General features: G+C 40.1%; 1 protein-coding gene across 3 annotated transcripts in view; it reads right to left on the minus strand.

The window, feature by feature from the left end:
* Nucleotides 1-740: 740 nt before the first annotated feature.
* The window catches only part of LRRC8D (leucine rich repeat containing 8 VRAC subunit D), a 40,844-nt gene continuing 14,607 nt past the window's right edge, over nt 741-26,977 (minus strand). For 2 of the 3 annotated variants that reach the window (XM_062497255.1, XM_062497254.1), the window contains exon 2: nt 741-6,412. In XM_062497255.1, the coding sequence (XP_062353239.1) occupies nt 3,843-6,410 (2,568 nt within the window). In that variant the 5' untranslated portion in view covers nt 6,411-6,412 and the 3' untranslated portion in view covers nt 741-3,842. Of the gene's footprint in view, nt 6,413-8,311; nt 8,420-26,977 lie in introns of those variants that run through there. The other variant, XM_062497253.1, reaches the window with a different exon arrangement.

Consider the following 26,977-nt stretch of genomic DNA (forward strand, 5'->3'; position numbering starts at 1 on the left):
TCTGCTTTGTCTAACTTGACTTTAAGTAAAGGAATCACAATCTAATCCACTGCCTTCATGTAACCATAACCACTAATTTCTCTGCACACCCATGGAAGCACAATATACATCTATTTCTGTAAGATTTTTATTAAAAATGCAGTCCACAAAGCAGAACCCCCATACTGAGACATGATGTACAGTGTCTGGGCATCCTGCTTTGCTACCAGAGAGGGCATCTCAGGACTGCAAAGCCATTGATGTAGCAGCAGAGAGCCTTTCACAAATGTCAGCATCTTCCCTTACACCAGGAGGCTTGATACCTGCCCAGAAATGCCATAGTTCCATTTGTATCATTGAAAGCAGTTTCCAAAAGGTCAGTTTATTGGAAAATTCAAGGATCTTTCCCAAAATCAGTTACAGCGGCAGAAGCAAACAGAATGGGCAATTTCCTACTTCCTCTCATTTGAACAAACACAGGTTTTTCTTCCAGGGCAATACATCTGTTCTGCAGAATTCAACTAGCCAAATAAAAACAGTGGTAGGTCATTTAGATTGTGTACATGAAAAAAAAAGAAAAATTTTTCAAACATACTGTATTCTAGATTGAAACATACCTACAGGATTTATTGGGAGCAGCAACTCATACCTCTTCCTTCTTAGAGCACAGGCATCATAGCACAAGTTCAGCATGAAGTACTTGAAATCAGAGCTTTTACTATACAAACACACTTTTCACCCATTAAAAAAATAGATTAGAAGAAGATATAAACATCTTATTTATTAAATCAAATAGAAATGCAAAATATATTTCACATGCCTTACATGGAAAAAGAGATGAACTTCCAAGACTTTAAAGCAAAACTGTGTCAGTTGACACGCAGGAAACAGGAACATTATAAACAGTCACAAAGAGGAGGAAGGACTGGGGGAAGGTGACATGGGGGTGCTGGGCAGTACCTCCCCACTCTGAGAAAGATCTCCTAGAAACAAGAATGGAGTTTATGCTAAGCAAGTATTAGAAGCCTGAAATTAATTTTAACATACACTTATTTCAGAGAAAATTGTCTAAAGAAGTACAGTTGGCTACTAACTAGTCAAAACAGTGTTCTAAGTATATAATGGTATGTATACCATACTCATTAAGTTGACATGGGTTTAATTTTTGAGTATACCATAGTCATATGAAATAGACATGGGTTTATTTTTTGAACATCAGTAGGGCCAGCAGGAGAATCAGAAACACTAAAAACACCTTTTAAAAACTAGATCAATACACAGCCACGTTCTGTGCGACTCTGCTATTAAAAAAGGGGGGAAAAGATGAAAAATAGAACTATTCTTCTAAATATTTTAATAATTTTGTCATCCTCCAACTCTTCCTCCCTCCTACACACAATTTCTTGGAAACTGAAATGACACTCAACAGCAAATACAAAGCATACACCAATAGTATAGTCCACAGTTTTTCTAAAGAGTCAATAGTCCAGCAATTTTAAAGTGATCTATGTGCAAAAAATAAACAAATGTAAGAGTTTCTTAAAAAAAAGAAAAGTTTGCTGCAGCCTTAATGTCTACTTTAAAAAAAGAATCTGAGGATTAGCACTAAATTTCCCAGTGGAGGACAGATCAGTAACTCCAAGTACTCTGCCTAACCTGTGACTTGGTGTTGCAAAACTGTCAACATCCCAAGTTCACTACCTGCTGGCAAGTGGAAAACAGACTGTATCCCCATGAGAAATAGGAAAACCACTATTCATAAACTGGTCTTCTGAGATACATAAACATATGGTGCAGGTATGTATTCAGAGACTGCTACCTACAGCTGAGAACAATCCTCCCAGCATGACTAACAGTAAATTATTAACAATAAAATGTGCAAGACTTCTAAGAGCAGTATTTGAAATGTTCCTGCCTGCTCAATGCCTCTAGGCCTAAACTATCTGCTCGTTAATAGTGGTGTAAGTCAGGGCAGCTCTGGTGAAGTTACAGTAGAAATCACTGTGCATGAGGATTTCTGTATGAGAAGAACAGTCCCTTGAACTACAGACTAGTTCAGTCCTGACCACACTACAATAGGGAATTGTGTTTAAACCATGAGTAATCATGCAATCATCTCCCAGCATAGTACTTCTTTTCTGCACACACGGAATGTAAATGACTGAGATTTACAACTGATGATTTAGCAGATTTAATGGATTATATTTCTCTAATGGTTCTGGCAATGCAAACTCGGTTAAAAAAAAAAACACCAAAAAGGCCAACAAAAAAAAAATCCCAAGCTCACTGCTGTCTACTTTTTTCTTTATTGGTTGACTTATCTGGCAAACAGTTAGGATTTCTAACAGTAAGTAAGCATTCAAAGACATCAGATTAATTGGGCTGGGGTATGGTAAAGTCCAGCTGTGGAAGACACCACAATAGGTGATAAAGCTTAATCATGGTTGAGTGAAAAAGCAGATCTTATGTCTGTTATTAGTCTAGTAAATGGAGATGACGCCCCACATCCTAAGCAAGGGCTGTGAAACAGAACAATCACCAACTCATAAAATGCCTTGAGTTTTCCAGATAAAAACTCAGAAGAGCAAAACATGAGCAGTAAAGTCACTTGGTGTTCAATGGCTTTCAAAGTCACCTTCCAAAAGAGTTCAAACATCAAAACTATCTCCAACTTAAAAGCCATGTGGCAATATACTCCCTTTTGCTGCATGAGACAGAGAAGCATTATGGAGGCTGAGGGGACACCAGCTGCAGGAAGGTGACCAACCTTTGCCAGTGTGAAGGACTAGCACACCAGTCCACAGAAGGAATCTCACCCAAAAAGATGAAGCCTTGAGGAGGAGAATGAAGGCAAATACACTTAGCCTGATGCAAAAGTACTGACTGAACTACTGCAGAGTGTCCAGAGAAGGGCAGTGGAGCTGGTGAAGGGTCTGGAACACAAATCCTGTTAGGACTGGCTAAGGGAGCTGGGGGTGTTGAGCCTGGAGAAAATGAGGCTCAGGACCCCTACACTCCCTACAACTACCTGAAAGGATGGTGTAGTGAGGTAGGGGTCAGTCTCTTCTCCCAGGTAACAAGCAATAGCACAAAAATACACAAGTTGTGCTAGAAAAGGTTTAGATTATTAGGAATTTTTTTTTTTTTCCACTGAAAGGGTGGTCAAACATTGGAATAGGCTGCCCATGAAGTGGTGGAATCACCATCCTCAGAGGCACTCAGCAAAAGCGCAGACATGGTAATCAGGGACATGGTGGACCTGGCAGTGTCATGTTAATGGTTGGACTTCATGATCTTACAGGTCTTTGCCAACCTAAACAATTCTATGAAACCACATACTTTAATGCAGGAAAATGGTGGTTGTGGTGCAGTTCAATTCACAGCCAAACTGGTTTCATTTGCCAAGGATAGCTAAACACTAACAACACAATTCAACGTGTGTTTCAAGTGCTGTTAGGCCCACACCACATATAACATTTAGCCTTGGTTTGTCTCCCCATAATGCACTAAAGTAAAACCAGACCTTAAGGAATAACTTGCATAGTAAGGAAAGGTCATCAATTTAATCATTTACTTTAAGCAGGCAAGCAAATTTGTAAACATTCATAAGCGGCAGCATCCAAGTTACAAACAATTTAAGGAAAAAATAATTGAGATTATTAAGGTTCTTTATGCTCTCAAAAATTCTGGAAATGAACTTTTAAAACACTGCAAACATTGAACACTCAGTTGCACTTCTTCTAATCCTGCTAGTAATTCTGCCTTCCAAGGAATTCTGCTTTCTAAAACACATGATCTGACAACTGCCATGCTTTTCAGCATTTGCTGTTTGGAAGTCAGCTACCAGAGCATTTCACCTCAGTCTAAATCCCATTAGCAAAGGGAATGCCTGTGTCTTGATTCAAAACCTCTTTGACTTCTGAGGGTAAAGTGTCAAAGAGGTGATCTTCCACTACGAGCCCACTTTTCCTGAGAAGCTGACACTGCCCCAGCGTAGCTGGCAGACGGTCCAGGCAGTTTCCCTTCAGTTCCAGGTAAGTCAGTTGCAACAGCTGACTTACTTTATCTGGGATTGAGGTAATACAGTTTTGTCCCAGGCTCAAAGTCCTCAATTTAACACATTTAAACAATTGTTTTGGCAAAACATCAACTTTGTTTCCCGTGATGTGAAAATGCTGAAGATTTTGAAGAAAACCTATTTCTACTGGAATCACTGCAATTGAGTTGTAGCTTACATCCAAACACCTAAGCTTCTGTAAACTGAACACTGCGGGAGGTAAGGTTTCAAGTTTGTTATTGGAGAGATAAAGAGATTCCAAATTCTTTACGTGGGTAATGGATGAAGGAATGCTGACTATTTTATTGTGCCACAGCTTTAAACAAGTCAATCTTTTTAAATGCTGGAAACTGATGATTTCTTCAATTGTGCGTATGCTATTTGACTTTAAATCCAGTTCCTGTAAGTTAGAGAGACTGAAGATGGCATGGGGAATTCTCTCCAGTTCACAGTTCTGCAGTTCCAACTCTGCAACATTTGTCATTTTCTTAAGGCTATTGAGTACCACAAGCTTAGTGCCATCATTATGAATGACTAGTTTTGTCAGATGTGGTGCTACATCTGTGATATTGGGGGGAATTTTGGTCAAATTGCTCTTCACGTGGAGAATTTTAAGGTGTCTCAGCTCTCTAAGAGATTCGAGCCCTATCATTTTATTATTTTCAGAGTTCAAGTTGCCTATCAAATACAATTCCCGGAGGGTTTTGAGCAAATACACCCACGCAGGAATTTCTGCAACATCTGTGAATTTCACATGAAGGCATCTCAAGTGGTCCCGGAGGAAGCTGAAGGCAGTCTGCTCAACCTTCGCAGGGCAGTGGTACAGATGAAGCTCCTGAAGATTTGTCATCTGGGAAATTTTGGCCGTAATTTTCGCTTCGGGAATCAGCTCCAGTTTCAACACATCCAGATCTGTCAGATCAAACACTGCATCGGGGACTCCCGACAGCATGAAGAGATGCAACTCCTGCTTGTCCTGGGCATTGCGGGAGACGTGCTGCCGAAGCTTCTCGTAAGTCCACTCGTGGTTTAAACTAATCCCCCGCAGTTTGTTCTCGCTTACCTCCGACAAAAACACACCAAACCGCTTGGAATACAGCTGGTCATACTGATCTACCATGTGCAAGAGGAACGCAAAATCGTTTTTGACATCAGGGATATCGCTGAAGCTGCTCTCTTCTCTGACCTTTTCAAAAGAGTATTCTTTTAAAGGTATTCGGAACAGCCAGAAAAGCGTGTAGAGGCAGATAAAACCATAGACACAGATGAGGGAAATATAGCTGATAAGCAGCTTCTTCAGCATATAAGCCATGTTGTGTGTACATTCAAACTGTGTGTAGCCAATCAGGTGTTCCACTTTCGGGTTGCAGATGTGTTCAAAACTGATGGTGTTCACAAAGTTTGCAGTATAGCAGAGAATAAATATGAACTTGACAGTCTTGATGACAGTCTGGCCAACATAGAGCTTGTAAATCAGATCACTGTCTTCCACGTGAGCCCGGAACTTACGGACTTTCTCAAACAGCGCCTTGGCTTGTTCTCCATCTTTCTTATCTAAAATGGTGACACTGGGAATCTCGATCATCGGCTTGTCGGCGGAAAATTTGAAGCCAGATTTGGTTATCATGGGAGTGCTAGCACTTGGGCTTCCTTCATCACTGCTAGTGGAAACATACTTGGGAAGGGACTGGGCACCAGTTAACCTCTGTTTGTTCTCCTCAGAGTCCTCACATGCCGTTTCAGACAATGCTTTTGTAGTCCAAGGAGACTCAAAGCACTTCCCCAATATAGACACAAAATGCTCAATTTTTGAGCAAGTCTTGGGATACTTGAACCAAAAATTACTACTGACTATTAAAATGATAGTATGGATGAGAACAAGATAGGGAAAATACTTTGAGTACCAAGGAAGAGCCAAATGATAGCACATCTGGTTAATAAATACGTACTGCTGAAAATCCAAATTTGTTTTACGGCCTGAGGAATCCTTCTGCTCCTTCTTCCGCTCCTGGTCTGATTCAGTGGGTTGATACTGAGAAGAGGTAGCTCTGCTCAGAGGAATGTCAGGTGTTACAGTAGGGGCAGTTCCAAAGGAAACAGTTCTCATTGATGCTTCCTCTTGAACAGTGGTTGTTTCAACAGTGGTAAAGTCAGCCTTCCCTGCTGTATCAGGCTGCACTTTTGGATTTACAGTAGACTGCAAAACTGGCAAGCAGACCACCTGGTCTTTTGTCAGCTGCATGGTTCCAGCAAAAATGGCAACCATTAACATAACAACAGCGAGATAATCCATAAATACATCCCACCATGGTTTCAAGATACGATAAGTTGGCTGGATGTCACTGAGCGATGCAACTTCTGCAAGGGTAAACATTCCTACAAGAGAACAAAAACAAAATCAGTATTATTGACTGGGACATAAATTTTGCCATTTAAAAACAATCCCAGCATGACACACACATCCCTCCAAAGCTTCCAGTTTTTTCTTATGGTTTTTTGCCTGTCACATACTATCCACCATTCCACTTAACAGTTTTTCCAGAGGATATGACCAAAACAATGCAGTATTTTAGCGAAACAGAAGGCTTCTCACACTTCAGGCTAGATCATGTGTATGTTACTTTGCCACTTCACAGCATCAAGGCCTGCTCTATGCAAGTTAAATATCTCAAAGGTATAATACTGTAGCTGATATATACTAATAAAAGGAAGAGCAACAATAGAGTATACAGCACAAAATCCAGTTCTGTAAAAATGATTGCTTGAGTCTGAGCACATAAAATCCAGTACTAACAGTACTTTGTAGTACCTTGCATTTAAAATAGCATTTTTCTAAATGCTTTGTGCTCTGCTCATGACTTGGACAGCACATCTTAGGTCCTGTTACATTGTCAGCATGGTCTCTCATTTCTTGTCATCTAGCACAATACAGGATCTTCCACTCCTTCCTACTGAGCATCCGCCAGTGTCTTATCAGATTGATTGGTTCCTTTCCCCTTTAAGTATCACTACACAAGTGAAAGCCTTGCAGCTACTGTATGAACAACTGGCACAATCTTCTTTAACATACTTGGCTGTTTTAAAGTAAAAAACATTTGGATGGAGACCTGAGCAACCAGATCAAGTGAGTGGCATCCCTGCCCACAAGCAGGGGCATTGGAACTAGATGCTATTTTTAGGAACCTTCCAACCCAAACCATTTACTCTAGGATTGGACCAAATATTAGTACTGTACACATTTTTTCCTCAATTAATTTAACCCAGCTAACCAAGAAAAAAAAACCCCACAACTCTTTCTTAATATAACAGGGAAAACATTTTTTCAGATTATCATTGCATCCTAGTGATCATAGGAAGCTGGTTAGGACAGGTAGGACAGGAGCTGACTGCAAGGCCTCCACTTTATCTTAAACATATCCACGTGAGACAAAGCAGCAAACTGGCCACATGAGAATCCAAACTTCTCTGCAGCTTTAAATAACTTGCTTTCCTTTTTGTTTTGACAAATATGGAGGAATCAACTCATCAGCTTTAAAAAAACATAAGTTTCCTGCACAAGCAGGGTGTGGTAAAATCATCACTTTGACTGCTGAATGTGTGACCCAAATTTACCATTTCTAAAGAAAAATATCTATCTTATATGCACACATGCAGCGGGGAAGGAGATCGCATGTACACTATCCCACAGGGTCTGTCTCCCTTTGCTTGGGTGAAGAACAGTTTAGCAGAGCCCAAGGAGATCAAAGCAGGTGGTAACAAGACTCATTAGATTTATTATTTTTAACTTGTAGCATAACAGTTCATACAGACCTGTACCTTACACACCCTAAATGACAGTGTCACAAGCAACATATATACAGCGTGATAATTAAATTATTTCTAGTTAGCAGACATTTCTACACACAGAATTCAAATACCAGCAATTGCCTATATGGTCAAGGCCATGCACTAGCACCCCTCCTTCCCCACAGCAGTGCAAGCAGCTCCCACTTCTTGGTCTGTGGAAAGGCCAGCACTTGTCTGTACTACCACAGAGCTCAGGATCCAAGTGTCTCCTCCAACACAGGGAGATAGCCAGCCCCTGCCGCCCCACACTCCTCCCAGAAGCTTTTACCAGTCTTGCATACCAAGCTGGGATCTGGTGGAGGCAGCCAGAGAGGAAAGGACTTTATCGCACTGCAGCACTCATCTTGGTGCTCTTGGCACAGTTGCCAAAACTTAAAAGTTAGGGCTGAGTTTCTCAGGGAACCAGCAGAAGGAGCTTCCAGTTCTTACCTTCTTTATTTTCCACTGGGCAAATAAATGTCAAATACTCATCCCTCATTAGAAGTTTGTGAGGTCTTGCAGTCCTCCCAGCTCCACAAGGACCTCGTTCCTGAGAGGTTCCTGAGGCAGCCCCACACAGCTCTAAGGTGCAGCTGCTGTACCAAGTGCTGAAGGACACGGACCAGTAACACACCCCAGCTATCACAGCCTCGCAGTGCCTTACTTGGAAGTGAGCTACAAACTCCCATCTTTAGTGTCTCCCAGTGCTTTACCTACACCAAGCCACAGAATGGCTGCTTGCCCTAGAATTGCCACCTTTGACATTTAAACAGCAACAGTGTGCAAATGAACAGCATTAGCCATTTGTGCTAATGTGAACAGATGGATATAAAAGGACCCTCCTAATTCCTAGGGCCGGACTGCCTGGCACCTGCCCAGAACAGGAGAACCACAAAGCAACAGGAAAGGGGATTTTTTTCTTTCTAGAAAGCTCTCTGGAAGGTATACTGTCAATCCCCACGTTGTTTTCACTGTGGTCTCACCTACCTTGGCTGCCACAAGAACTTCTCGCCCAGCAGGTGAGCGCAGCAGGAGAGCACAAAGCCAAAGGCTTTTTGAGAGCAAGGACCAGTCCTGCAGGCACAGGGCAGCCCAGCTCACACAGCCATGGCCAGGGCAGGGAGAGCAGGGCTGGGAAGGAGGAACGAGCTCACTGCTGCAAACACGGGTACTGCTGCTGCTTGTTCCTCTGGGACCAGTCTTTCCCTCAACTTTGCACTAGCTAATTACGTGGGAAGTTACTTCACTGTGGTTTGGGGCATGGCCTCCAGAATTCCTTTCACAGAAAGAAGGTGATTTTTGTGCTTCTGCACAAACACGTGGACAATAAAGCATGGAAACCCAGGCACTGCAGACATGACTGCTCTGAACAACTGAAAAAACAGAAAAGAAATGACAGAGCACAAAGTGGTTCCAGCTGAAGACTTAGAACAGCAGTAAAAGCAAAAGTTAAAAATTGCCTCTACCAGACCTCTGTCTTGCACACACAGTCATTCCCAAAAAGGTTAGGAGACACAAAAGAGCCTGAGTAATCCTCTTTATGAGGCTGTAGGCAGCCTGGTGTAACAGGAGCTTTACACCAAGAAGTACCACATTCAATGTTCTGAACACATCTTTTATTTCAGGTTACTGATACTCAGAGAAGAGCTCCTGTTTTGGCAGAGATCAGCAGTTATAAAACACAAAAAACTCCTCTGTGGGATTACTAACTGTCTCATAAAAGACAGACCTTTATCTAGCTAGCAAAAATACATTCCAAGAGCTGAAAACATATTTGCTTCCTTACATGTCCAAGATGTTTAATGTTCAGAGTCTTAAAAACTGAAACAACTATAAACCTACACACAGTATAAGACAAATTCTGACAGGCTACAAATAACTTCGTTGTTTTCTCTCTTAAACCCATCATAACATGTATTGCTGTTTGATTTTACTAAACTAATAATAATAACCACAGAAGTTAACTCTTACTATATTTCTGGACACACTTAGAAATCAAACAATTAAGAGGCACTCAGAACAACGAGTCTGTACAGTATTGTAGTGGGTTTGGATTTTCTTTATTTCAGTTGAATTTAAACTATTTAAAGCTTTTAAAAGCTACTGTCTGGAATATTCCTTAGAGTAGGTGGATAATATTTTCACCGCTAACTTTCAACTCCTTTTAAGAGTGACAAATTGGGCTTTGAGTTTCATTGTAAGTTACAGTGGTAACACAGAAGTAAGGAAAAAAAGAAAGAAAAAAGAAAGATGCAAACACCAGTCTGTGTCAGGCAGGCAGAGCCTGCAGCACTCTGCCATAGATGGTCTCCCCTCAAAACCAGTCATGGCATTTCTACTCACAACCCCAATGCAGAAAACATCTGTGAGCAGGGAGGTCACACTGAAGAAAAAAAATCCTGTGCAGCTGAAATGTTAAAATACCTGGTTTCTCTTGGTGAAAACATGCACTTCTTTCAGCCCTCTTCAGGGCATACAAGGCACCAAGGACCTTGAGGCTCAGCAGAACATGGGGTTTTGACACACCCAACACCCAGAGGGATCCCACACTAGAAAAGTGAGGTCCTTGAAGAGAATTTTTTTCATTCCCAGTATGGAATGTCAGGACAGACTCCTTTTTTTACATAGCACATTTTTGTTTAGTTTTAATAAGCATAGATTTTTAATTCAAGGCTATAGAGTATGATCCTTAGGGCTGTACAGCCACATTAAGGCTTCAATTTTAACAAATAACCCTTTTTCTTCCCAAACCCTGTCTCCAGGTCTGTAACATGGATGACATTCTAGGATAGTAACAACTTCTTTCAGCTCCATCTATGACTTCTAGCTATCTAATGGCTGTATTGTTTCTCCTGAAACAAACAAGAAGTATTTATCCTAAAAAAATGCAACTGTTCTAAGCACAGCTGATTCTTGATACCTTCTAAGATTTTAGGTGGAAAAACCTGAAGTTCTTAAAGTAGTGCAGTAGTGTAATTTGGAGCCCTAGAATTAAACCTACTTTGTTAATTTTGCAGTTATACAAATTACAGTGAAACTGGAATATAAAGAGAAAAAAATTACAATGACAATACAATTGTCATATGCCCACATTAAATCAGCAAGGGTAGCAAGTAATTTAATAATTCTTCTTAATTAGAATAATTTCATTAGTCTTAAAGAAAGGCTGTAATAGGAAGATGTCAGAATGTGATTAGCCTGGTGAATTTCTGACACATTTTAGATTATAAATGCTGAAATACAAAATGGACATATTTGGGATATTTCTTAAGAAACTGTTCTAGCTTAAATACAGAAGTTAGCAGAAAAGGAAGCAGCAGATTGGTATGTCACTGATGTTTATTTACATCCTACTTCTTCCTGTACTTACAGATAAAAACTGTCTGTCCTGTAACTCACTGGCCCTCCTGTCTTAAAAGCATATTTAAAGTTAAAGCAAATTCAAAGTCAGAATAAACAAATAAAACAAGGATTGTAGCACATGATACACCCATTTACTCTCAGGTTCCCAAGACTCCAAACAAGTCCACTTTGTTCCAGGAAACAAAAAGAATCTTGAATTCGCTTTGTTACTGCATCTGGTAAAGAATTTCCTAAAAAAACCCAACATTTCTAGCTGAAAAGAAAAAGTGCTATCATGAACAAAATTGTTTTCTCCCTTCCCACAGGAAATTAAGGAGAAGAAACGTTTTCCCAAAACTAAAAGGCTTTGCTAGCTTGTTTTGATCAAGCAACCATTAAGTTTAATGCCACTTCTACTGTATATTTTGTTGTCTCTTTCAACCAACCATTTCTACTTCTGCAATATCCTATTGAAGCAGACTATTAGACCTTAATGCGATGAGAATGGATTATGACATTTCTGTTAACCAGGATGTTAGTCAGGACCCTGCCAATACAAATTGTTCCATGAACAATCTGCAAAGGTTAAAAAGATGGCATTATCCTTTTCTTTTTGCCCCCCTCCTTTTCTTCTCCACAGAACCAAGTATAAGGAGTCCCAGAACCCTTGTGAAATAATGCACAGGAAAAGTCTACAAATCGCCTTAGGCATTCTGAGCATACAGACATCCACAGCTGCATTGGTTCTTCAGTTTCTGACATGAGAAGTTTAAAAAAACTGAAGATTTAACCACCAATAGGCTTTGTGACCGAGTAATAGAGGGGAATTGCCCTGCTAAACTAGGTGGGAATATTAGAACTATCCCTAGCCTGGTCTGCAGCTCCTAGTATGTTTGCTAACAGGACTTAACTGCTTTATTTCACAAGGGATTATTGTGCTTTGCTCTATGTGAGCCCACTCAAGCTAAAAAACCAGCTGTAGGTACAACTGTGACTACAGCTCCTTCTCTCAACCACTCTGCAAACGAACCCCCAAAATTCAACTATGCACAGATTTGTGCTATGTGTGTCTCTATTGCCTGACAAGTCCAGGAAACACTCCACAAGAAATACAACACAGGTGTTTTTACAGTATTTCTCTACTATAGGAAATGTTTTGGGGCTACTTCAGTGATGGAAGGCATTACAGAACATTAACACCAGGATTGGGCTTATGTTATCACATACTTCCTGGTCAGTGCTTTTATCTCTGGAAAATAAAAAACAGCTTTAACATAAAAAACTGAACAGAAAAAGATTTCCATTATTTCTTTCCATCCAATCAGAATGACAAGAATTACCATTTACTGCTTCTTCCCTAAACATGTGACAGCAACCAAATCTACCTATTTAAAATCCATCTGTAAGATCTAGTTTGGTTTATTTTTATATGGCAACCCTGTAATGCATGATGACTGGATAAGGAAAAGCAATGAACACAAAGCTGAAAGGCAATTTCCTATAGAGAAAAACATTTCAACTAAGGAACAAGAGTTCCACAATAGCTTTTAATTAAATCTTGTTAGATAAATATATATGGGAACATATGATGCTCTTATTTGATAACACAATTAAATGATCAAGGAGGAATAATTAGCATGACTTGTAAACTCATTATTTGGGAAATCAAAAAGCAACCAAACTCCCCCCCACATCTAACCCACCTCCCCAGTTCCTCCATCCCACTGCCCAAACTGCACAGCTATAATTTTGGACATTCCCTTCAAGTGGATATTTAATCTCTCTCTCTGTATATATTTATATGCATAATATATATAATCTCTGCAAATACATTCTCCAGTTAAGGAAGCATCACCTTTATGAACAACATGGACCTCACTGACAGTAACTTGCAAAACAAAAATATTATCAAAATCTTATTTCTTAGACTGCATAAAGAAATATTAGGCTTCAGTAAGCTGGAGACAAAAAGATGATTCTTTACATAATCAATGCCAAATTAGTACCATTTACAAAAATGAAATCTACAAAAAACACCTTTTTTTCTTTTTAAATCTTAAAAAATGCTACCCTTCAAAGCTAGGCTTTTTCAGGTTGTGTAACACTCTAACCTAATTTTGGATGCTGCTATTTAAGTGTTTACACTGAATCTTCCTTGTTTACCAGTACTTTGAAGGTCTAGTGCCATACACCACTCCTACACAAATGGTTTTATAATCAATGTGATATTTAAAATGCAGTATTAGTAGCCATTAATTCCCTAACAATAAACTGTCAAATCTTACCTCATTCTTGCCTTGCTGTAAATGACAGGAGAGGTCTGTTTAAAGATGACTTTAAAAACAGGAACCCATTTTTATATTTCTGAGTAGTTACCCAAAGCACCCAGAGATTATTAACACAAAGCTCCCAAAAACCCCCCAAAACTATTAACACAATTAACTCTGTATTCGCTGCATGCAAATTCAGCATCTGCAAAGCACAGAAAATTAACAACTTCTCACTCTGTCTAATGCAGTACTCCTGAGCAACCTCTTATTGAAGAGCTGCTTTGACCAAGAGCTTCAGCTTTTATTGACATTTATCCCCAGGCTTCAGAGCACAGAGCAGGTGCCCAGTATACTTCAGAAAGCTCAGAGACCCTAAGATGGATGTTCAGCAACACTGCTCCATCCTTACTTCTCACAGGTTAGCAGGGTCAGAGACCACAAAGGGCAGGAGAAGAGATGGAAGAAGCAAACAAGACTGGACAGAGTGGTCCCTGAGCACCTCTCTCCAAGGGTCTCTATAGCTGGTGAAGAGATAAGGATTAGATGTGTTCCAGTTGAAGTCAGTTAACCACATGTGATTTTACAGTTACAAAACAAACCACCTAGCAAGGCAACATTCAAGAAACCTAAAGAGGTGGCTAATGAGACACCAGCAGGGTAAATACTCAACTTAAGATGCTTCTCATACCTGTAAGCAACAGTCCATGAATGCACAGGCATTTCATGGGCACAGCTGCCAGAACAGAAATCCTACAGCAGAGTGGCAAGAACCTGGCACAAAGGCAAAGAACACACCTTGGATGGACCCTGGCACGTGCACTCCCACCCTTACACTGCTGCTACAGCCCCTCTTATTTATGCAATGCCAATTCATCCTTCTTTTATCTCAGTCAGCAGATCCCCAGTGATCAAAGTTGCATCGCCAAGGTTGGGTACCCAAATTTCTAACAGCATTTCCTGTTTCATCCAGCCAGAGAGGAAAAAACAGTGAGCAAACACCTTGTATCTCATTTCACAGAATTCCCAAAACAGCCAGACCAGTAATCCTGAAAAAACAGCCCAACTTGTGCCTGCAGGATTCCCAGTTTAACACCAAGCACTTTTACTCAAGTGCAGACACAACTGAAAGCTACTGAAGTAGATTTAACCTGCACTGGCATGGATGTAAAATGCAATTAGAAGTTACACCGTACAATAAACTAACAGCTGCTTGCGCTCAAGTACAAATATTTAATCCTTTTCTAAATCTGCTGCTGTCTATCTTTTAGGCTGTGAGGTTTCTGCAGTTTTCATGACCACTATCAGAAGTAGAGGAACACACAGTAAACATCTGTCACTTCTACTAACCAGAGCACTTTGGGAATTTATCAAGCTGCAAATGCAAGCTGCACCAAAATAAAAGCACATCTGGTAACTCTTGTCCCTAGAGGTTGCTTTTTATCACTAAAAACAGCCCAGCAATACAATTAAAAATAAATTTAAAACGAATTAAAAGGATTGGAAGAGAAAAAAAATTAAAAATATAGCAAACTTTAATTTCCTTTTTAGTTAAGAAACTTGAAAAATAGAATGTTTAAAATGGATTACATCCAAGTTATTCAAATTTGCTTTTACATAAGTAAGTCCACATGGTTACAAAGCTTGTTACATGAAATTACTTTATCTCAGATAGAAACAGCACTCAGCAACTCATGCAATTCCTCTGAAAAATACTCCTGATGCACTGCTGGTCTGTCTCCCTCTTCTGAATTCATTTGGAACCGGGGCAACTTCAAAGTGGTAAGAAGTTGAACCTGGCTTACATGGAGCTGATAGTTTGGTGATTTTAAGCCACAGAATATAAAGATAGAAATCTTATTACAGAATATATTAGTAGCTCTAACTACACACCCTAAATGTACCTAAAGAATAAGGAGGAGTGCCTACCAAAGAGAAATGTGTTGATGAAATTCACTTTGCTAGATTGTAATAGCCCCTCTTCAGGGCAAAATGAACTCGCCACCTTAACTCATGGTACTAAAGTCTTGTTTTACTTGATTTCTGAACTGCATTCTCATCCATATGGAAGCAGGTTCATTGACTAACTGAAGTAAATTATTTTCAACGAATACTTTATCCTTCCTTTTATTTTTAATGGGCATGTCAGCAACCTTGAACTGGAATATTCACAGCATCATCATGGAGATCTAGAGCCAAGAACAGACAAAAAGTTCCTTTAACTAAAGAACAGGCTCCATTGTTCCCTATCTGAGCTGGTTCATCTATTCAGCCTGCAAACATAGTGACTCTCACTAGGTTACATGTTGAAGAGAAGTTTCATAAAGATCTGCACACAAACATGCTACTGTATTTTCAGATATCTCCAGTTGCACTTTCATTATACCCATTAACTAAAAGCAATGGGTAAAAGGTCACACTTAAAAAAAAAAAAACAACCTTAAAATAACAAAACCAAATTACACTTATGTATACACACAAAAAAGTGCCCAGTACACAAGAAGCTGCATGTAAACAGGAGTCTCCTACTCATACATGAGAGTTCCTCTGTTTCTGCCAAGATCTCTGCTGTGGCAAGAGCAGTAGGAAGATGCATTAAATGCAGTTGAGAATCAGAATATGAACCAACACACTCAAAAGTCCACGTTTCCTTTTACTCACTCTGCAGCTTTGATTAAAAAAAAAATTAAAATGCTAGTTTACAGCTCAATAAATAGACTACACCCTCAATTCTCAAATACACAGTCTCTCCACTTTATGGGACAAGAGTCTAACTTTGTTCCTACTTAAATGTCACAGAGCTTCTTTTATCCCCAGGGAGAAGGGGATACTTCCTCGCTCAAGCAAAGGTCCAGCTGTAAAGACATGTCACAGAAATTACTTGAGGTAACAGCCAAGCAGCCCCTGACACCCCCCCAGCATCTTGTCTCCCCCAAGCCAGGGCAGCCACTACACAACTGAGAGCCTGCTGCCAACTCTACCTGCTCCTTCTCAAGCAGAGAATCTTCTACACCTCAGACATCCTGCCAGATGGGCAACAACTACAACTTCTCACATAAAACTCTGATCAGCAGATGAAGGATGAGTTATTAATGTTACCATATTCCTGCCAAGCTTCCAATAGCTGAACCTCCAGTGGTTTCATGCCAGGAAAAATGCCTGCAGCTGAAGCATTTATCCTCAAAGGGATTTATTTAAGTTTACTATAATTCTTTCTCCTCTTCTAAACTTAAGCTGCTTTCTGTAAGAGACAAGCTATTTGATTAGCCCATCTAGTCCCATAATTGTTTGGTTCAGGGTGTGTACTTCAGAACTTTAACATAAAAAAAGAAAAACGCACTGTAACACATTTTTGGGGGCTCTTTTGAAATTTTGCTGATGAGTTCAGATCACCTCCTTCCTTTTTTAGGCTTTATTTTCTCAAAACCCCTTTCAAAACATTGCCCTAAGAACAGAAAGAATGTTCCAAGACTTGCTGTCCTCCAGGAGATTGCAGCATTCCTGCTCTAACAAGCAAGCTTTCAGTTCTGCAAAAAGTTTTAGTAAGGTTCGTTGTATTGCTTGATGCCATTCACCAGGACTAACAGACATATACAAACTTCAATTTAAATATTTACTATTGCTAAATTTATATTATGATTTGACTCAAATGCTTCCGCTGGAACTGTAACCTCTTCACTGAGAGCCCTCCAGCAGACACTGGGCAGACAACCCTTGCCCCTGAAGGCTCACAATCTAAAAGTGATTATTTGTTAGGCAATAATAAGCATGTTTGTGGCTGTAACATTCAAAGAAAAAAACCAAACTCCCTCAGGCGTCCAGAAACAGATAAAAAAAGTGGGATAACAGCCTGATTAAAGTATAATCAAATTTAGCGTTTTAATGCACTGCAATCTTTGAGTCGGCTTAACATTATGTGCAGATAAATCCCTTTACAATCAGAGCATTCCTATATACTTAGCCACACTCCTTCCCACTGGTTTCAGGATGATGCTATCTCCAAAATAAGGCACTAAACCTAACAGCTCTTGAAACATACCTTTCCAGTGAAATGGACAATGAAGCTTTCCTTTCCAGTCAGATTTGTTTTAAAATAGATAATGAAGCTGAGAGTGTACTTCACTTCAAGTAAAATAAAAATACAGAAAGGAGACACTTTATTCAATCCCATTTACAGACAGATACCACTCCTGCTCCAGCACTTAAGACTTTTCCATGATTATTCCAGGCTTCCACACACACTTGCAATGAAGTTTTTGGCAGCCACCTTCACAGACATGCACCCATGGACCACGTCACTGCCTGTCTGACTTTTACAGCTGACATCTGCTTGGATGGCCACATCAAAAAATCAGTGCAGAGGCAGCTTTCTTGTTCTGTGGGCTGCTTCCCCTTATCCCAGGTGCTCTCCATTTGAACTCGTTTTAGCAAGTTTCACATCACTTAAGGGTAGCACAATAGCTGCTCCCCAGCTGCTCCAGAAATGAAAGCAGAGTGCCTTCTAACAGGAGGAAAACAAAATAATCAGGTTTTGTTGTTGCTGCTGTAAGCAATTTTCACATCCTTCATCAGGCCCCAACCAAGTCCCCAGGAGATTTTGTGCACGCAAGAATAACCAGCAAGGCAAGCTCAGGGCACAACACTACATCACACTGACCTGGCAGAAGAAGGGTCCTTACCTTCTAAATCGCCTTCTAGCCCTTCCACCAACACACCAACATTAAAAAAAAAAAAAAAAAAAGTGGAAATGCAAAGTCTGAGCTTGTTCAAGTACATCAGTGATTTCAGCATCCTGGGTCTCACTGTGACTTCCATCCAGTATAATGCAAGACTTTCAGGAAGAGGTACAGTCCAGCCACCCCAGCTGCCCTGGTGTCCTGAGCAGAACTAGAACTTGTTCTAAGGCAAATTATTAACATCAAATGCAGCAGTACTTCTATAGACATGTGTGATGGACTAGGCATCACCTACACACAAAGCAGGAACAATGGAGCAAATGATGTTTTTACCTTGTAACAAGACCAGAAAACACCAGTTTTGTGCAGTGGTGGTGGTGGCAGAGTGAACTACTACAGTGCTCTCCTCCCAGGCATGCAGAGATCTCTAGGTACTCACAGTGATCAGATGGCATGGGCCTGCAAACACCCCTCTCAGAACAGAGTATCCTGGAGACATGCTGCAACTACCAGGGACAGCAGGAATTATTTAAGCTCTCGGTTTGCATTTCAGCTTGTTGACTCAACACAAAATAAAACATAAAACGACCACTGTTTCCCACACAGTGACCTGTATCACGTCATAGCTGAACACAAGTAATCCTCTACACAGACCTATTTGTAAGTCTGACTGGCATTATTTTCACAAGGGTCTACTCAAGAACGTAAGGACAACTAGCTTTATTTACATTTTCTTGTAATCTCATCGCACACTTGGACAGCTGCCTCTGTGTGTGGGTGTACAGCAATAATATACATATGACTACATACCCATCATCCATCAGTCAAGAGTTTAGTATTTGTCATGGCCAGACTCAAACCATCCATTTAAGATAAAGTTTTGTAACAGCCTATCTTTGACCAAGAATTCTGCCTGCCAAATCATGCCTGGAGCACACTTTTTAAAATAAGAAAAATTTTATCAAGGCCCAGAACTCCATGATAGTTTTTGTTCCCTTTTAGACTAAACAGCAATTCTAATCTCAGTTTCAAGTTCCTCACAGGCTAAAAGAAAAACCCTTTCTCTTAAATATAAAACCACCAAGCAACTTTGGATTAACGAAAATTTAAGTAAATTATTCCTTTAAGTCTTCACTGACTTCAATTTCCCAAGAACAGATTTGCTTTAGGAAGTGAAATGAAGCACTGCTGTCCACTCCCATCACAAAGCTTGGGACATCCACACATAGCACCAATTGACCTAGCAGGTAAGACCCAAAATGGTGACTTTAAACAGGCAGGTGATGTGCTACTGCTGCGAGCTCTAAATTCTTGCATATGGACACAGCCCTGGATCACAATGCCAAAGCTGGATCCTTGCTCACCACACATAAGCAAGCTGTTGTTGCAGCCTAGTCTTGAGACATGGCTAATGGCTATTGTGCTGTTTGCTGTGCTCCTGCTGGGTTAAACATTCTGTATGAGACAATCTGTGACAATCCTGCTCCTGACTCAGTAGGAACACTGTCTCTGTCTCACCAGGCCATGCCTCAGATGTCACTCAGTACCTTTCACAACAGCTGAATCCATGTGCCTTGCATCTCCAGCTCCTGTGCCTTGGTCGGTTTCTTCAAATAGACACAAACAAATAAAACTGACTTTTGGACAAGACTTAGACTCTGTTAGCACTTGGTATTTATAGTGCATAAAAGGTTCAATTCCCTAATCTATATCAAAGCCTTACTGCATTATACAGTGTGTCATCCTGTTTCAAAAGGATTATGGCCCAAAAATTCAGTTGAATTTCATCAGATTTCATACTGTGTAACAGAGCAGAGTTTTTGAGGAAGGAAGAGTTTCAAGACTGACCAGTCATGAAAAGGAAGAACCTTTAAGTTTCTGCCACGGGCTCATAATTGGAATAAATCTTTTATTCTCTACATTAGCAGTACTTTGACCTCAGGAGCAACCACAAGGTAAATTCATACTAAAAAAAGTTTTCAAGTATTGGCAGTGTGTTGGAGTTATTCCTTACTATGCAATTCTACTGTGAAAAGTGATTGAACAAACGCATCATAGAAAGATACAAAGTAACAAGAAATTTTGGTATTTCCATGCCGGTGTACAATTCACAAACACAGTAATTTCTCTCCAGTTACTGAAACACTTCTTTTGGAAGTGTAGCCCAGTTTTCCACACATAGCTGATCTGGGTATAGTGCTTCTTAGTGCTCTGCATAGACTTACTTGATGAAGCTGGCCATATCCACTGATACTTGCTTTGTCAAATTACAGGAAGCGAGTTGTAAATAAAGTTTTACTTCTACCCCTAAAGAGGGGAGAAAAAACTGAATTTATTAAATGAGTAATCATGAAGTGGTTTAAAAAAGAAACAAAATCCCCACTAAAAACTGTAACAGCCATGAAAGTAAAGGCCAACAGGATTAGACTACAAGATCTCAAGTTATATAAATAAGAGCAATAATGCTATTATGACTCATTTATTAGACAATCCTTATTGCCTTCAGCTAACAAAATAAAAAATAACGTGATGATGGCACCGCTTGGAATTAAGTTACATAAAATGATTTCTTGCCTCTGAGTCGCTGTTTGTGAATAGCTGCAATTTTCACTGTAACATAGACTCAAAATTGGAAGTTTTTTAGCAATGAGCAAAAGCATAATCATATTAACATAAAATATTCAGCTTTTCCCAATGAGACTTGCACTTGAGTTTTTTAATTACAAAGTCTACACCGCTATCATCCACAGCAAGGATCAGCAAGGAACAATCAACCACGTCACAACACCACAGCCAGCTACTGAAGTTTGCTCCAGTCCTCCTCTGTGACATCTGTCACTGTCAAAACCACACAACACTACAGGGTCTGATCCTCCAACTCCTAGAGAAGGTTTCCCTGCCAACTGTAACACCATCTCACCAACCACTTCAAGGCAAGCTACTACTTCTTAGTAATTTTAAGTCACTGAAAACCCACAGGACATAAAATCATAAATCACCATAGCCATGCCAAAACCCAACATGGCCAAAACACAGCAGCAAAGTGTAGCTATTTCTCTGTAGATGAAAGCCAAGGGATTTCTAATGTTTTATTTCCTCTAATGCACAAAACCTAAATGCCAGCAGCATGCTTCTTGGTAGAAACCCAAAGACCACTTAAAAGTCTCAATTTTCAAGATGTCAGACTACATAACTTATTTCATTACTTCTCCCCCCTTAAAGTACAAAAGCAGCTTCAGTTTCCTCTAAGATCCCCTCTGACTCTTGAAACTCCTGTGGGTACACAAGAATAGCAGGAGTTATGAATACAGCTCGTATTGGCATTAACTGAACATCTTTAATTTATGATTACAATTACATTACAAAATGCACATATACACAAATGTGTCTTATAGATCAAGCCATCTTTCCACAGTCAGCAAATGATGCAATTTATTCAGTCATCACAGTCCAGATCAGACCAGTGACACTAAGACATCACACAAACAATACAATAGCATGTACTGAAGAACTACTGAAAACTCATTTAACAAATAAAAGCCATCTCGTAAAAAAATCCCATGAGAGTCTTTTGCTGCAGTATATCATCTGTGTTTCAGACTCAGCATTCAAAAATATTTAGCTTTCCTACAACAAAGAATTTAACTTGTGTTGGAATGACTGCATGCAGGGAAAAATATGGCAGTTGTACAAAAGCCACAAAATATCACAATTCACTCTGTTTCTTGATGCAGCTCTTAAGAGCCAAATCATAACATCTATGACTTCCATGTGAGGTTATCCTTTGCTCACAGTCCAGTATCCTTACCTGATTCTTTGACAGATTAGGGCTACATTAAGCTAGAAGGGCAGACCATAGAGGTAAGACTGAAGTGTTCCTTTTATCCTTGCAGAGAACTTCAAAAGAAGTCTGCTCACTGGTCCCCATCTTTGGGCCACAAATAGCATGACAACAAAATAACCATTCCCATCTACAAGGACAGCAAATGCAAAAATGCTCAAGTTTTAAAACTTTAACTACGTCACCATTTTTCTCATGTTCTTGTTCTGAGACTTCGCTCTCTTTATAACCCTGCAGATTGCTTTCCACCAAGACTCGTGTGGTGAACAGACGTGGGTTGCAAGACCCACGCAGAGCTCGCTGGTTTTCCATGACCATGTACATGTGTTTCTGTGTGGACACAGTGACAAACAGAGGAGCCCTCTGCTCTTCGCATGACATCTCAGGAGCACCCAAACATACACTGCCAGCAGTGCTGAGCAGCTACCCCAGGGCTTGGAAACCATGAAAGGGAAGCAGCACTGAAACAACCCTTGCAGTCATTATGGCTATACCTCCACTTCCCATCAATACTTTCTGTCCACTAGTATTTTCCAGATGCAACTGCCACACCAAATAAAGTTGTGGGTGTGCCTGTCTCACCTACATGTATCCTTGGGAAGGAAAAAAAGTAATGAAAATTACAGCATTTGTAACTCTCCATTTAAGAGCAGAGAGAAGCTTTCTCCAAAACAAGTGTGAAGAGGTAATTACAAAGGAACCTGAAGAGTTTGCCTGACAAAAACACAGCTAAACCTTCTTCTTTCCATAACTTAAATCTCCTTGCTCTGTTTCTCTCTCCACTTGTGATGGGATCAATCCTCAAAGATACTTCATTTTTCCAGCAGATTAATTACTTCAAAATACAACAGAGAAATACCATGTAAGTACCATCACTGAAAAGCTGAGTGTTCAAAAAGCAGCTTGCTACTCTGATCCATGCATACTGTGTTTGTAGATCAGCATGTATACCCTGCAGAGGCACAATGACACATTTTAGCACACAGGGTGCGTTCTCCCTTTATCACCACCTCCCCTTCATACACACGCCCTCAGTGTTCCTTCAGCCTGAATTAGGCTCCTTCTCATATCAAATTTAGAAACAGAACTCTGAATCACCCTTTCCTGTTGTGAAAGTAGAAACAGATACAGCAAAAGAAGTTTCCTAGTAAACAGCTATAGAATAATCAGTCCACCACATTAGACCCCACTGTTACCAACTGTTTTATAAGTCCAGAACAGAATCATATAGACTTACATGAAACTAAAGAAAATAATTTCCTGAGTATCTAATCCTTATGGCACAATGCAGCAGTGAGTTTCAGAAATTAACTGTCTACTACAAAAAAGAAAAAAAAACCCACCCAATCCCCCACAAACACTACTCATGAACTCATTGCTTGTGAGCCTGCTGCCGTACTTACTCCATTCCATTCTACTTTTCCTCAACACTCCTTTACATGTACCTTTAAGAAGAGGAACAGAAAGATCTATGCTGCTGCTTTGTGAGAGAAGAGCAGCACAAAGATTCCAAAACTGCTTACATGCAGAAAGGTCAGTTCCAGAGAGAGGAGTTCAGACAGCATTACACACGAGTTAGTCTGCTCTCATCCTAGCATAAGCAGAGTGGAAATGCACTCATGTTTCCCAGTTTAAGTCCATGAAGAACCATATGCATGTTTAGGAAACTCTTGGTCACCGCTTGTGGCTTCCAGTTTCTTCAGTTGCTCTTGAAATATGTAACAGAGAAGTTATATATCTCAGGCCAAGAGGCACCACCCATGTTTATTCCTCTCCTGTAATATATACACACACACGCTATACATATATATATATATATATATATATATATACACACACTATACATACACTTTCTAGCAGAGAGGTTAGCTGATGCTCAACTGTGCAGCACACGTGAAGAACATTTTGGTTTGCAGGTTTGTATAGTCCCATCTATGACTTACTGAAGTCAGTTTGACATCACATACCACTACTCTCAATTCCTGTACTTAGCACAGAGGACACTTTCAGAAAATCTTCCAGCCCTGCGAACATTTTGGGTGGAATCCACCACTTTCCTCTGCTATTTATTTGTTCTAGTGCTTATGCTCTCTCACCATTACAAATGCACTTATTTCCAATTGCCTGATTGCAGCTCCCAGCCATCAGTTCTGTGTCATGCCTGTTTGCATTTTAGCCTCCAGCGTGCTTCCCACCAATTACTAAGTTCTTCCACTTACCAAAAAAAAAAAAAAAAAATAAAAAAAATAAAAAAAAATAAAAAAAAAAAACCGGCAACAGAATGAGCCTTTCAGGCTCTTCTTGTGGAACACCAGTCAGCCTTCAAGTATCTCCTCTGACTTATGTGAATTCACTCCCATTTTCAACAGGCTGCTTGTGATCTCAGAATTGTACACAATTTACCTTCCTTCACTCATTGCCCCTCCTGCACCCAAAGTTATTCCCCTTTGCTGCCCTGCAAGGCAGGAGTCATATTCAGTTGTTGGCTCACTATACCCCCAAGTACTCTTCTCCACAAGCCCCTATTATGTCACTACACTGAAGTACAACACCTGCAGGCCCTATGATAGTGCAGATAATATTAAACTGCTCCTCTGATTGATACAATTCACCAGGCTGTGTGAATTCCATTGTGCAAGCTGCCTTGTCCTTGTTTACCACACTGCCCAGTGTGACATGGCCTACCAATTCTATGAGTAGAGATCCTATCCTTGTCTCTAGCTACTTGATGAAAAGGTTCAATGGAATCTTGGCCTCACCTCAATCCTTAAAGCAAGATTTCTAGAAGCATTCCCATTTGACAGTGATTCACCACAAGTGACTAACTTTTAAACATCAGTTAGTCAGTTCTTAATTCGTTTACTTTTGCAATATCACAGAGCAGCAACATGTCAGGACAGGAGTCCCCAAGGGGCACAGCAGTCCTCACTGACTACCCCTGCTGCTGCTGAGAAAGGGAACGAGACAGGACTTGGAAGAAACTAGGGAGTAGCAGATGACCACAGTGGGTTGAACTGTCTCCATCCCCCTTGCATCAGATGCCTTTGAAGACGTAGCTTTACTGCATCTCAGAGCCCTGGTTGCTTGAATTTTTCCAGTATTTTGGTGACTGCTAATGTCAAGCTAGCTGGAATATGATTAAGTCAGCCTCCCACTCTTTCCTTGTCAATTCTGTATGTTTCCTTATCTATTTTAAGACCCCCAGTAACAACAGTTATTAAAAACTGTCTGCATGCCTACAGACTTTTCATCAAGGTCTTTAGAACAATCAAGCCACAGCACTGTTGGTTTACATATGGACATCTGTAGGAGAAATCTTCATTTATTACATCAGACTTCATTCTCTGCTGGAATTGCAATGATGATACCACATTCTACACTCTCCCAAATATGGAAGAGTATTAACAAATATTTCTACATTTCTGCATGAGTCTCTTCATTATATCTGTCTAGTAATTGGAATTATTTCTAACATAGTTGTGCTGTAGAATATATTCAGGTAATTCTCTAACATACTTCCTTAACTTTTAACTTGCATTCTCATACATCCATTTTCCCATTAATTACTGTTTTTTCTTTGAAATTTCTAGATGTATCTTGAAACCAGCAGGCTGTTGGTATAGATGTCTTCTTTCTTTAAACCAGAATTTCAGCTTTTGGACTATGTAGTATCTTCTTACAGGGATCTGTTTTCCATACACTTTTGTTTTCCTACAATGACATCAAGTTCTCTGTGATGACAAATACACTCTTTTGAAGCATTAAGTCTAACTTCTTTGGGCTGTTCTCTGTTTATCCTTTACATAAATGGGTCACACTTGATGGTCCCATGGCAACCACAACTTCTAGCTCTGTGATACCAAAGTCCACGGTAGCTTTCACAGCTGAAGACCTGAAACAAGAACTGACCTGCACTGGGCTAAATTTCCATGGCACTGAACATCTTTCCACGTTGCCAACAGGATGTTCAGCACTCTGGAGGAAACCAAAACAAAACTAAACAGAGTATACAAAGGGAAACAAACCTGCATATTTGCTGATCAGTCATCTCTAAAAAGCACCTCAAAAATCTAGTCCTTGACTGTAAAGATGAGGTATTTACCAATTAACCAACTTGGCAAGTCAACTGGACTGGACAACATAGAAATTCAGATTCCTCTACCATCAGCCTGACTCTCACTCTGGTTAACAGCTTCTGCACAGCCCAGCCATCTGCCGCTTGTTTGATGAACAAGGCAGAATGAGCTGACCTCAGTATGATCCCAGTGGGACACTGCCACAGAAACCACACAGCTCCTCAGCCAAGAAATGCAGTGCAAAGCACACGCACTTGGAGTGTACACACAATATCCCTCCTCTGCCCAAGGTGAAGGCATCTGAGCTCTACCTGCATTTGTCCATCCTGTCAGTTAAACCTCAGTACAAAATCAGTCCGTAGTCTCTAGGACCAAGTCTTTCACAGGGAAATAAAGTATTCAGCAAGAAAACTACAACATTTGACTTTATAATTGCCTTAACAGTAAGAAAAACATTCAGAGCCTTCCATTTTCACAAACTTATTTAAATAATATGCTAACTATCTACACACAGTGATCTGTCATGTGTTCTAGAAGCACGGCAGTTGCAATCTACTGGATGGAATTCTGCAGTTCAACATACATGATGGACCTTTCCACCTAATCTCACATGGCTTCTGGAATGCATACTTACATGAATTAAGTTAAATTAGAAAATCCTTCCTATATTTCCTAAGTCTAAATTCAGTAACTGAAAAGGCAATGATCTGTGTTCTTGCTGTACATCAGCCACTGCAACTTATTTTGCACAACTGAAAATGACTAAGGAAAAATACTTACAAGCAGTTCAGACAATCCTCCTTTTATTAAAGTAGGAAGAAAAGTAAAGAAGGAAAAAAAACTGTAGCCATAATTGAAATGCAAAATGGAGAGCTCTGCCCATAACTTCTCCAACAAACTTCTGCCTGAATCAG

This window comes from Cinclus cinclus, chromosome 8 (assembly GCF_963662255.1).
Source record: "Cinclus cinclus chromosome 8, bCinCin1.1, whole genome shotgun sequence".
NCBI classification, from domain to species: domain Eukaryota; kingdom Metazoa; phylum Chordata; class Aves; order Passeriformes; family Cinclidae; genus Cinclus; species Cinclus cinclus.